General features: G+C 41.3%; 1 protein-coding gene and 1 long non-coding RNA gene across 4 annotated transcripts in view; both read right to left on the bottom strand.

Moving 5' to 3' along the window:
• LOC101860266 overlaps positions 1-482 on the bottom strand; it is a 16,400-nt gene extending 15,918 nt beyond the window's left edge. Inside the window, exon 1 of the long non-coding RNA XR_001185024.2 lies at positions 288-482. This is a non-coding gene — a long non-coding RNA (uncharacterized LOC101860266). The remainder of the gene's footprint in view (positions 1-287) is intronic.
• A 9,628-nt stretch (positions 483-10,110) lies between these two features.
• Positions 10,111-13,889, bottom strand: part of LOC101856590 — a 21,553-nt gene continuing 17,774 nt past the window's right edge. For all 3 annotated transcript variants that reach the window (XM_005103301.3, XM_005103300.3, XM_035971052.1), the window contains exon 4: positions 10,111-13,486. In XM_005103301.3, coding sequence (XP_005103358.1) covers positions 10,683-13,486 — 2,804 coding nt within the window. In that variant the 3' untranslated portion in view covers positions 10,111-10,682. The remainder of the gene's footprint in view (positions 13,487-13,889) is intronic.

Genomic DNA, 13,889 nt, shown 5'->3' on the forward strand with positions numbered 1-13,889 from the left:
TGAAGAGGGCGCCACCAAATTTTGAGGACACTTTTTTAATTGGCTCAAAGAGAGAAGTGGCCCATCTTGTCTTGTACTATCTTTGACTCAACTGACTATTCTTTTGTCTGGGCGTAGATCGATACCAGCACACGATGTAGCAATGAAATGTTTTGAATTTAATTTCAGAAGATGCTAAACATTTTCTATACTTGGAGTATGAGTATTGAGAGACCAGTAGCATTCAAAAAATTGTGCCTACGTAAGTTAAATTATCGTAAACATGTATTATAATTATGGGAACTCACCAGCAAACACGTTGAACTTGAACAATGGCGACCAGTGAAGCTAGAATCTAGATCTGGACTACACAACTGACGACTGACGATATCCTGAATCAAATGAATTGCCAGCCGCTGTAAAAACACTGCTCCTCTCTGATTGGTCGCGTCTCGGCCAATTGTGTCAGAAGAACGCAATGACCCTTTTTCGTCAGGACGGGGACTAGGCTAGGCCTACTAGCCTAACTGCATTGTATCAGTGGCCACCAAACATTCGAGAGGGCAGTTCAAAATGCAGTAGGCCTATACAGATTTTAGTGTTACAGGGAAGCCAAAAAAGTTATAACGAAGAAAACAGCATTAAAATTTGCTTCTTTATGACATAAAGATAATAAGGAAGTTATCATCAAAATTGTATCCTTGAAATAAATATTGACTTGGGATGTTTGCAAAGAGTTTGTTTTCTCGGTAACAATATTCAATTGTTATTGTGTGTCTGGTTTTGTTGTTGTTGTTGTTATTGTTGTTTGTTCGAGGGGGGGGGGTTGTTGTTTTGTTGTTTTTTTTAATTATTAATTTGTTTTGTTTTGTTTTGGATGAGGTGTTTCTTTTGTATGTTTGTTTTTGTAGCGATTTTTGTTTGTTTGTTTTTCTATTGGGGGAGGGGGGAGGGCGTTGGCTCTCCTGTAAAATTGTAAAAATTGTATACTGTAATTTTAAAATATGACGGCAGAGTTCGTCTCGACTACAGCTATGCTACCATGCAGGAGCACAAATTGGTAAGTATATAGTGTTTGTCGCGCGATCAGGACTTGGTCAACAATTATTTCTTAATTTCTTTTATTTCAATTACTTTTCTTATCTTTTTTTTTTGGAGGAGGGGGGGGGGGCACTTGTTCCCTTTTGGAATGCTATATGCTTGTGATCTTGTCTATATCCGACCATCATTGAGTACAAAAATGTGAGTGAGTAGGCACAGTGATACTTCAACATTAAAGTGGAACAAGAAGAGAATTGAATAAATAATATACAATGATTAGTTCTACATGTTCATGTTTAATTATTTCATTTAGCAGTGTTTTTCTATAGCTAGCTTTTGTTACCTATTCTAGCCCACGCTCCCCCCTCCCCCCCAACCCCCCTTTTCTCCCAGGAGGACATGGGAGGTTGGACACCTACCCCTTACTGGTGTGGTCTGCTCCTTCTTTTCTATCAAACATCTATCTTTCTTATCTCTCCTTCTTCTTTTTTTGTGTATGTTTCTTTCTTGTAACACCTCTAATCTTCAGCATTTTAAAAAAGTTATATGACCTAATTGTACAAGTACCGTAAAACTCTGACTAAACTAAAGTATTGTACTCCAAAAACAGGGCGTCTTCAAGCGTTCAAAATGAGCGTCCTGAAAGTGTTATGTCTCCATGAACAACCAAGAGCACCCCACAGCCCAGCATAGTACACACTCAGGCTCTCAGACTCGCAACTGTAAGGTCGTGGGTTCGAATCCTGTCAGGGACCCGACGTTGTGTCCAGGGGCGAAGGATGACTTGTTTGACAGGGTAATCAAAGTGAGGTGGGACCAGATAGGGCCTGCAGATATCACACTCACACAAGTCACAAGAATCTTACTGGCACTGGAGACTCGAGGCGTCAACTCTGAGTTGTGAATGAAGACAAATCCTGAATTCATGTTGTATGCATATTCAACCGCTAAAATAATCGGGAAAGTATTTTTTATTAAATATTTAGATTTGAACACACGAACACCAAGGAAAGAAGCAGAGATGCCAGTACTACAATGGCAGACAGCCGAAACACTTTGGTAGAGCATGCCAATTATTAATTTTTTATTTCACATTTGGCTGTTTTTTTTGTCTAGCTTTTCGCGGCCAGGAGCCGGTGTCACAATCGAGGTCACGATCTGATTATAGGACGTTAAAAGTCGAGGAAAAAAAACCCAAGCAATCGCAGTAGTCAAGATATTATTAGGAGTTAGTTCCCCTCACATCTGTGAGGTAGACTCGACCAGTGTAATAGTTACCTTACATAATCAGCGTGTGTGGGTGCTTATAACTGTGGCTCGAAAGGAGTGAACAGGGTATATATGCGGCAAATGAAACAGTTTTGACTGCTATGCACATGTTCCCTTCAACTCTATTGGTAGACTCTTCCAGCCTCACTTTAAGCTTACTTAATCGAAGCTTGCGACTGCTTATGGAGTGGCCCGATAGGGGCGAACAAGTTATTTCTGTGGCAATGAAACGGTTTTGAAGGTTAGGCATAGTCTATTGTTCATTGGTGATCATGAACGTCTCTTTACATTTAATTTATGAGGTTTACGTCTAAGGGTGAATTTGACTGCGACAATGTTTGAAAATTAGGAAGGGAATCAGTGATTATTTGATTATATAGACGCTTCGCCTCTGGTTGTGTCCATGGGAATCGCACTTTACCCGAGTTTTCTTCATTTCTTGAGATGTTTCTGTTTTTACCCATATACAGCCAAGTGCCATCCCGGTTAGGCACAGCTACAAACATACAATGCCCTGACATATTTTGGGTCCAAACGCATGAGGTGGACATGGAAATGACATGCACTTGTCAGGAACTCACTCTAGTGCTGTATAATATTACGATCTAGGCATGGACTGGACAAGGGAAGACACAAGGAGGGGGGGTATTTTTTTTTTTTATTATTTATATTTTAAAAAATTATTTTTTTTTTTTTGGAGGGGGGGGGGGGGGGGGGGGCTTTCTTTTCACCATGCAAAAACCGCCTGACACGCGGAGTAGATGGGTCTATTAACTGCTACCAACGTTGAGCACTGCAGGGTCCATCTATGTCTCACAGTTCCAGGTCATTATTAGTTTACTTATGCCCACAGCACTTTGAATGGCAATTCTAGCTGCAGACCAGCGACCAAACAAAATATATTTGCTTTTTAAGTCTTTATCCAGTCTTTTTTAAAAGTATTTCTATGTGAGCCAATATTAATTATCGCTCTTTGGGTGTATACACAGGGTCAATATTTTTAGTTTTTGGTGACCTTTATGAAGGGGCTTTTAGATTCTGTTGGTTATCCTACTGACCCGTATGCAAAGAAAAGAGAAGATTTATCAGTACGATATATAGGCACTTCAGTGAACGCGCTCACTACAGCGTGATTTGGCTTCGGAAAGTCCCATAGGGTTTTGTTTCCGGACATGACGTCTCATCGCGACAGTGGGTTCAAACTGCCCATATTTTTGTTTAATTTAAGGGACCAACATTCAAGTCCGATACATGTCTTTAAAGACCGTTGGATGGCCTTCAAAACGCTTTTTTCCAAGTCGATGTGCGACTAATGAGTCTCGAAATATTTTAAGTTGAAAAGTTGACAATTTTTAACCATTGATTTTTGATAAATTTTCTGGTCACATTTTTTTCTAACTACCCTTGTTGGTAAACCATTCTTTGTTCTTCCAGAAAACGTTTAAATGGTTATCGTAGAAGTCTTATCTTGGCTAGTGAAGTTTTACTCTTTTATTAACCAAATCCGCGAAAACCTAGCTGAACCCTTCCAACGTGACATCGCCCCGTGCCGTGACGTCACACATTTTGCGCTTGAGCTTTTGGCTCCCCCTGTTCATTGTTTGAAATGTACGAGACTGGGAAATACATCGCCAAGAGATTTTTAAACTTAATTTTTAAAAGTTAAACAATGTTGGTGATGTTTTATAATCACTGAACTTACATTGTGCCTTTGTTTATTCGAGAGTATAAAGAAAACGATACCTTTTAGACCCAAGTATTTCCTTTTCACTGAGCTCCCCCCTCCCTCCTTTTTTTCCCCTGCCCAAAGCCTTTCATTGCGTAGGGCCTAAATCTAGTGTAAAGAGTCCGGTCTCGTGTTGTTAACACGGTCAAAATTAAATTGGGACGCCTATTGAAGTATCTGAATCAATTATTTGCTTAATAAAATTTCTTAGGTCTATTGCTAATACTGATCCAGATTTTCTTTCTTTTCTGTCGTATGAACAAGAACGAAAAATGCTATGTACTGGAATGTGGGATCCACTGCATGCCTGCCTCCCCCCCCCCCCCCTCTCTCTCTCTCTCTCTCTCTCTCTCTCTCTCTCTCTCTCTCTCTCTCTCTCTCTCTCTCTCTCTCTCTCTCTCTCTCCCTCCCTCTGTGTGCGTGTGTGTGTGTGTGTGTGTGTGTGTGTGTGTGTGTGTGTGTGTGTGTGTGTGTGTGTGTGTGTATGTGTGTGTGTGTGTGTGTGTGTGTGTGTGTGTGTGTGTGTGTGTGTGTGTGTGTGTGTGTGTGTGTGGTTTCATGTGTTCCCACTCCCCTCCTATTTTCATAACCGGACCTCAATTTTCTTCTCCTTCCCTCTTTACCTGCTCTTCAACTTAATAGACATTTTCTCTATTATATATCCTTCTTGTTGTCTAATTGTTCTTATAATCGCCACCGCCGCCATCCTTCCACGACTCACGGTATTAGCTGTGTAAGCCCATTACTCTTTTCCATTGATAGAACAACCCTCTAGAATGATGCCAGTTGTAACAAAGTGAGCACTTTTGCTCCTCAGTTCTTACTTTACTTTACTTTTTCCTTCCTCTGGTATCCTTAGGATGTCGAGGGGAGGTGCAGGTTTCGGTGTCTGTGATATATAAATATGTTAATTAGTTATATTGTTCCAGGACCTTTTTAACCCCGTCCAGTCAGGTCTTTCTTGGCCTTCCTCTTGATTTAAAGCCGGATTCGCGGGTGTGGTAAGCTCTAGCCGCTAGTTGTTTCTGGGGCATTCTGGTTAGATGTCCGAACCATTTGACTCTTTGGCGCTCTAATAGATTTACTACTGGTAGACGTATGTTCTAGTTCCTTATGCGGTCTCCTCTGGTGACGTTGGTGGTTTTACGGAGACGCCTAATTTTGCGTGCATTGATTTTCCTTTCTCATGTCTTATTTAGAGACCATGTTTGGCACTGGTATGTTAATGTTGGTATGAAGATTCTATTGATGAGCTGGGATTTCACTTCAGTTGGGATGTTCTTGTGACTGAGAAGCTGTTAAGTCACTGCATTTGCCTTCATGGTTCCTGTTTATGTTTCTTTGTCCATACGCCCATCTAGTGGGAAGGTGCTTTCCAAATATTTAAATTCCTCTACATGTTGTTGTGTCCCGTCCATAAGGATGCTGAGTTTCCCTGGGGGTTTTTCAAGTCTTCATAACTTCTGTTTTGGAAATGGAGATTTTCCTGTTTAGGTGTTTACATTCTTCATTAATTAATTTTTGTCGTGTGTTTTTGTAATTGCTCTTCATCCGTATTTAATGTACTCTGGTCATCAGCAAATATAAGCTCAGTTCATTGATGTTGTTATTTGCTGCTTTCGTGATCTTATCCATCCATGTAAGTGATGAAGAGAAGCTGAGAGAGAACACACCTTTGTCTCACCCCAGACCTGATGGGGAAACAGTCCGATAGTCCTTATATTGATCTTACGGCACACATGCTGTTTTTATTAAGTGCCATGATGTTCTCCAGCAATTGTCCTTTTACTTTTACACCGTATTCCTCTAAGACTACCCCCCGGAGCGGTGCATTTTATGAAGCCAAACTGGGATGCATTGAGTTGAGTCTCTACAATAAGTCTCATTCTCATTTCCAGTGTCTTGGCAAACGTTATATCCACACGGCTGAGAAGAGATATTCTTCTGTAGGCTCTGTGTTGTTGTTTTTTCACCCAGGCCATGATAAATTGTATCCTCCATAGCCAGAGTTCTCCGATATGGCCGTATAGTTTGATATCTTCTGGTGTGATGTTTTCAACGCCTATCGCTTTGTTTGTGGGGCTTTTCTTTATAACATGTTTGGTTTCACTCAGCAGTAGTGATGGTTCTGGAGTGGTTTCTTTCTGTAGAAGCTGTTTGCTGTTGTTTCTGCTGTAGGATTCAGCAGCTCCTGGAAATAGTGTTTCCATCTTTCCTTAATTTTTGGCTTTCTGAAAATAGGTTTTCCGTTCTCATCTTTGACTATTTCAGTTGGCTTGAATGGTTCTTCCAGCATCCTCATGCTTTTTTAACTCTCTAGTAAAACTCTCATGGGTCTTCTTTACATTTTGTTACCAGCTGTTCTCCATATACTGCCCAGGATCTGTTCTTAGCTTCTTTTACTACCCTTGATATTTAGCGGCGTTCCTTTCTGTATAGGATGTAATCTTCCTCTGTCTTTGATTTCTGCCACTTTTTGAATGCCTTTTTCTTCAGTTGGACGGCGTCCTTCACTGGGTCATTCCACCATAATATCGTTTTTTTTCTTTTTCGGCCCTCTTGTTTTCCTGGTGCCCAACTCTTCTTTTAATGCTCTGTACACACATGCTTTGAAGTGGCTCCATTCCTCTTCCATGTCTCCCAAGTTTTGGGGGAAATTTGTGAAATACATCTTTCAAACGTTCATGTATCTTATCCTTGTTATTGTCATTTATATTTCTGAGATTTACGACTTCCCATCGTTTCTTTGCTTCTGGCCTTTTCCTGTTTGGTGTGTCAATAGTCATGATGACTGGTCTGTGGTCAGTGTCTGTGATGTAGATGGGAATCACTCTTGAGTCTCTGATTTTTCTCAGTTTCGATCTTTTGGCTAGGATAAAAATCAATTTGTGATGCTATCTTTAGATCATTGCATTTGCACCAAGTTTTGAATTGACTCCTTCTGTGTTGGAAGAAGGTATTTGATATGACGAGCTCATGTTCTGCACACAACTGTAATAGCATTTCTCCATTGCTGTTTTGATCTGTTTCCCTGTCACTGTGTGGCCGCATGTATCTCTCCCACGTCGTCTTCCTTGTTTCCACTCTGCCGTTAAAGTCCCCCATCATTGTCACATTACCTTTGTCATCCACGGTGTTTAAAAGGTCACTCAGTTGATCATAGAACTGGTGTCGCTGTTTTTCGGGATATGAGTCATCATGGTGTACTCTCAGTAATTGTCATATTCTATGGTGATTTCCCGCTTTATACCATACTCGTTGAATTTTTTTCATATTCTTCAAGTCTGTGTTATGCTTGGGTTTAACGGCACTTGCAACACAAAAAGGTCACATAAGCCCCGAAGATTAGAGGTGTTACAAGAGAGTAACATACACAGAAAAAAACGAAGAGAGATAAGGACGGTTGATTGTTAATAGGGAAAAAGGAATAAACCACACCCCAGAGCACCCGCCAACCTACTGCTTGAGTTATGCATGCAAGATTGAAACTGCTTTCAATTTTAATCATTTTTCCCCAATAGCAAGTTACAGAACTCTTTAAAACAAAATAAGTGATGTTTTTCTTTTGAAAATCGGACCATTATTAGGGAAAGTGTGCCCGTTTCTTTTTTGGGATAATAGGCAATGGACTCTCGACGTCACGATTATGACGTAATTAAACGGTAAATAGAATTTTCCTCTTAATGTACTTGACTTTTATTTTTATACATTGATTTTACATAAAACAGCAAACAAAATGATACCCCAATGGTCACGATACAACTATTATTAAGGATTTTATGACGTTGTGAAGCAAAATTTCGAGTTTTGGTGGCACAAAAAGCAGTGCAAAAATTTGGCCAAATCAGGGCGAAAACTGATTTACAAAAACGATCGCTGCTTCTAAACTAACAAAGATAGCACCAAAATTTTAAAAGTTCTGAAAACAGAAAGCCAAGCTCTTTTCAATAATCCAAATTTTAGTGCCGTCGGAGAAGTTTGAAAATTTAACTGAAGCGCCTAGTTCAAACGCGTGAGGTGGACATGGAAATGACATGCTCTTGTCAGGAACTCGCTCTAGTGCTGTATATAATATTATGAGCTTGGCGTGGATTTTACAAGGGAAGACACAGGGGGGGGGGGGTATTTTTTATTTGTATTTATTTATTCTTTTTAAAAAAATTTATTACTTTATTTTTATATATATTTTTTAAAATGTATTTATTTATATAAAAATATTTATCTTGAACTTTCTTTTCACCATGCAAAAACCGCCTGACACGCGGAGCAGATTGGTCTATTAACTGCTACCAACGTTGAGCATTAGTTTACTCATGCCCACAGCACTTTGAATGGCAATTCTAGCTGCAGACCAGCGACCAAACAAAATATATTTCCTTTTAAAGTCTTGATCCAGTCTTTTTAAAAAGTATCTCTATGTGAGCCTATATTAATTATCGCTCTTTGGGTGTATACACAGGGTCAATATTTTTTAACCTGCCGTAGGCTTGCCTCAGAGAATACGTGTCGGAACCTTAGTTTGCGGTAATCTTTATGAAGGGGCTTTTAGATTCCGTTGGTTATCCTACTGACCTGTATGCAAAGAAAAGAGAAGATTAATCAGTACGATATTAAGATTGTATCTCTGTTTTAACCCGCGGTCAGACGAAAGTAAACAATCGATAGGGCCTAATTATATTTTAAGGGAAAGTGCTACTGCCGAAAGTATTATCTCTTTAGAATCTCCATATTATACACAATGTGTTGTGTTATCACTGAATTGTAACTGACATCTTTGGCCAGATCTGGCCCGCAGGGCGTAGTCTGGAGACCCCTGGTCTAGTCAGAGTAAAGAATATGACCAATAAAGACAAGGGTGTTGAGAACCCAAAGTTGAAACATAATAATGATAAATCTTGGATAATTATGTCTATGATACAGCACTCGATCACGGCAACTCACCTCTTTTGCTTTCAGAATATAATATTATAGGCTATAGTTATAATGTGTTGATGTTTTAGGCCTACACCCCCCCCTTTTTTTCAACACAGCCGTTTAGATAATTTAGGAGGCTGGCTACTCCAACCCTGTCAGCCATGGCCAATACGGGTTGAGAATGCTACAACTTCCCAGCAGACAAATAGAGATACTGATTTTTTTGTTAAAAGTCTTCTCACACTAGAATCAAACTCACACCTTCGTGCGACGGCGAGGTGCTTAATTGCTACACTACAGACGTCGGTGCGTTCAACATCGAGACCAATTGAGCCAAAGGCTTATTAAGGAAACCAATCACGTCACAGGTGTGTGGGCACAAACGCCAAAGTGACTCTAGCTGATGAAACAAATCACAGTATTTCAAATGTTGGTAGAAATAATGTTTATTAATTTTTCCCGAAATAAAACATATAAACCTCCGACATAAAAATGAAAAGGTACGAAACACGAACTGTTTGTAATACTATTGTGATCGTGAGAACAGAGCAACAAAGATAATAATAGATGACAATTGCATAATTGTATAGCGTAGTCTTTATCCACGCTATAGACCTTACGCGCTTTACAACATTTAGGAGTAGGAATGGACATGTCTCTATATCAAATTTATGCTATAAGATTGTACTCTTAGATCGGCACTATCACTATCACGGCGACTGCTTTTCATTCTCTGTTTTAAAAAATTCCTCTGCGAAGCGTGCGCACTGTGGGCAGTGTTACGTAATAGTTACTACGCCCAGACCAACGGCAAAACTTCAGCTTCGTTATGATCGAGTGCACATGATGCATTTCTCCTGCCTTTCATTTTTCTCAAAATGTTGCGCTCCACAGTGAGAAAGAGAGGCGCCAGAGAGCATGGTCTAGGATATATACGATCTAGACCCACATACGATATAGACAGGCACAGTAATGTTATTGAACAAGCGAGCCTTCCGAATCTTACGACCATCTCCGATAAGACTGAGCCAAATAGAGTAGGAACCTTAATTAAAAACAACCCAAGTTCAGAATGCTCAGTTGAAAGATCGAATCCAAGCCACCTGCTCTGTGCTTCAGAACAGATTGTTAAATTAATGTGTGCTAACGAGTTAGTAAAAAGAACCCCCCCCCCCTTTTTCCCCCTTCTCCATAGCGACGGGTGAATTAAATGTTATGCACTTCTAGATTCTATGTCGTTCTATGCTGCCTGCAACAATTTGTTTATTTTCCTTTTTATTTTCTTTTTCTTTTTTTTTTTTTTTTTTTTTTTTTTTTTTTTTTTTTTTTGGGGGGGGGGGGGGTTCAGTAGCAGAGAATATAAGCTTTAAGCGTTTGAGCTCCAATATGTGCGACAAGTATGGTCCACGAACCAAAGACGGAAAGTATTTTCAATAGGGCATGGCAAAAGACAGTTGAGGTTATGCGTACATTGGTTTCAGTACGCTAAAGAGCACAAATCAATCGAAGGACACTTGGACTTTTTTTAAACCATTGATGTGGACATGTGTAGACACTGCTAAGAAAAATTACCCCGGTAATGAATGGCCTAGAACAAGACACCTCGCAACTGGGCTAACAATTTCGAACCCTAAAAGATGTCATACTATCTGGATTTTGCTCTGAACAACATTTTCATTGTCACGTGTCCCCTAGAAGGATATAATATTCTTTGGTTCATGTGATCCAGAAGAAGGCAACAAGAGACGATTACTCAGCTACTAAAAATCCACTGCATGATAAACTGAAACAAGAAGAACGTAGCTAGGAACAACCATTGTCCAGGTCTGCAGGCCAGAGCTCGCGATATTCCTTGCGATGTGCCCGTTTTGCTGTCCTGTTTTGCTAGGTCTCTGACAGCGAGGAGTTCACCCTCTGGAACGTTCCTGTTCTGCAGAGGGGATTCCTGTGGGCAGCTGCCAGAGCAAACATTCTCTTTGTTATCCATTGACCCTCGATCGTTCCGTGAAGTGTGGTTAGGATATTTCGCTCCATCAGTGAGAGCACCATCTCTACTGTCCATCGCACAACCAGCACTGCCACAGCAACCACCACCCTTACAACAACCAAAGCTAATACCGCAACCGTCGCCATTCAATCCCCCATTTCCACCAGAACTGCCATTGTAAATACCCGATAACAGTTCATATTCCTCCTGATGTCCACGCTGCTGGAACCTGAAGCCGCCACTACCCTGGTCCCTGTGCAGCTTGTAAGAGGGTGCACTGCATCCCTTGTTACAATCGTAATTTTGCTGTTCGTGTGACTCCATAACCTGGCGGTTGGCAGGGGGAAGGGTGGGAACGGAAAGGCCTTGAAGTAGTCTGCTTGTAAAGTCACCATGTCTGTCCTCGTGGAAACTTGACGACTTTCTGCTCGCTCTTGAACTCCCCTTCAGCGCTTCGTTCCTGTCTTTGACTATAGAACCAATAGTAGTGATACGTTTGCGCTTTCCGGAGGGTCGTTTCGTGGTCGTCTCTGTACGTAGTTCCCACACTGGCTGCCCCCCTTCCCCTTGTACCGGCATGCACTGGGTCCCGACACACCGGACCTCCGGATGCGGCAAAGAGGTCCCCTTGTCGCTTGTTGGGAAAAAGTCCATCGTGGACTGGTACAAGATATCATCGCTGGAGTCCACGCAATCCCCAGATCCGGCGTCTGAAGTACTCCCACCGATCACGTGAGATATACGTTGTTTCGTTCGCTCACTCAGCGTGCGCTTTCCAGAGCTGCTGCATCTCCTGTTTGACTTCCATTGTTTCCGATTCCGTGACTTTGACTTCACATTAGAAATTGTACTTTTGTGATTAGGAAAACTCCGTTTTTCGTCATAATCAGAAGTATCAAACGTCATCATTTGTTGCTCTTTTAAGTCCACAGTTGATGCTACGCCACACAACACTGGAGATGCATCCTTACAGTCAAAGGTATGGCACCGGTCGTCGCTGGTTGAGGTGTCAGGTTTACTGGTGCACTTTCCTTTTTCTGAATAATTCAAAGATTCACTTCCATTTCTTTGAGCTGGCATTTTTTGGCACACGGGAAGGAGTGAGCTATCGATTGTCTCAGGAGAGTCCCCAAATATACTTTTTTGCTCTGCTTTTCCTAAGAACTGGCTCAAAATTATGGGCCCGTCTCTATACAGTTTACCGTCAAATTGAGATGAGAAATCTTTATTCAAAGAAACATTAGTAGAGCGTTTATCTAACAAGTTCTGTTTTTCTCCAAAATTGGCCTGAGTTCTGGGAGATGTCCAGTCTTGCGGTTTCCCACTGTTTAACGGTGCTTGTCCTGCCGGGCTGTGAGGATGAGATATGAAGGAGTTCTGTTTTTGCTGGAAGTGTTTATTTGATTTGTGAAACTCATTTCGTTTTTCGTGTATATGATCTTTGCGCCCATCATCAAGATTCTGTTGTCGCTGCAGGTGCGATTTCTGGTCTTCCTGTATGGGGAGCTCCTGTTGTGCTTGGGTCGTGGCTGTCTCTTGTGTACCTTGCATACTTCCAGCCCCTATCGAGGGTTTAGAGACTAGTTGATGTTGAGAATGTGCCATACTGGTGTGTTCATTGCCGCTCATCTCACGGGGCATTTTGTCGTGTCCACAGACGTTCCCCAAGGGTCTAGAGCCGATGCTGTGGTCAGTAGTGAGTCGATCACCATCAGACTCGGAACTTTCTAGATTCCACGTGGAGAGAGGCTTGTCCCACCAAGCACACACATTCTCGTGAAGAGCTTTGATGACGTCACTCGTTTTCTCAGGAGATGTTCCCTCTGACCGTCCCATGACAGATCCATTCGGCGTGTTCAGTTCAGAAAGATCTGAATCGAGAGGTTCTGTGACAGCTGCGGACTTTCCAACTTGTGATCTTTCCCTATTATCTATATCATGGTTACCCGGAGATTCTCTCAAACCTGGACTATTCTCGTTATCGTGTTCTTTAAGACTATTTCCCAGAAACAGTGTACCATGTGTGCCAATTGATGCTGTCTCTTGTGGGCTTCGCTGTGAACCGGTCAACATCACATGGCATTCCTCTTCTCCCTGTTCATCATTCGTTTGGTGGTCAGATATCGTCTCGGACTCGGTGATTGGATGTGATCTAAATTCTGCAGTGTCATGTACCAGAACATTCCGCGCTTTTGTTGTAATTTCTTCATTCAGTCTACTTCTTTCTGAGTCTACATGTCGGATATTTGAATCCACACTTGCATCTTTCGGTACCTCAACCTCCTCTCTCCTTTCGTTTATTCGAACTTCCTCCCCCATAGACACCATTCTATCTTGTTGTTCCCCAGGAAAATCTGCAGAGGATCTGCTGACACACCATGTGACGTCATCAATACTGGCTGTGATGACGACTTGGGAAATCTCTTTCGTGTACAGTGAGTTGTCTGTGATGCTGGTGGACACATCGGTGGAAGAGTTGTCTCCGCCCTCTGGGAAGGACGTTACATCTATACGCTGTTGAGCTTGGGCGTTGTCGACTGCCGTCTCAACTTTAGCGTGACAATGTGAGTCTGCAACAAGAATTGTTGAAACCTTGGCGAATGACTGAAGTAAAGACAATAACAATAAAGTTAAATTTGTGAGGCAGCGTGGTGGAATCTGGCTCTCGTCAAAATAATCAAAATGAAAAAGCTTGCATTTTTCCACAGGTTTGTGAATTTTTATCAAATGTTTTGTTTTTTGGCTCAATACCTTTCATGCTCATTAAAGAACTCATTTCTGTGTGGAATGTTCAGAAAAACGTTGATTAAAGGCACAAAAAATGTAAATTTTCAATTACCACGAACTTTTAAGCTTTTAAGCTTTAGACTAATCCTTGGCGGCCATTTTCTCACTAATTTTACCTCTGAAAACAGATGACCCCCACCTCCTTCTTTCGCAAATATCTCAACTTGTATTCAAGATAACTGGATA

Source organism: Aplysia californica, unplaced genomic scaffold, assembly GCF_000002075.1.
Source record: "Aplysia californica isolate F4 #8 unplaced genomic scaffold, AplCal3.0 scaffold00367, whole genome shotgun sequence".
Lineage (NCBI taxonomy): Eukaryota > Metazoa > Mollusca > Gastropoda > Aplysiida > Aplysiidae > Aplysia > Aplysia californica.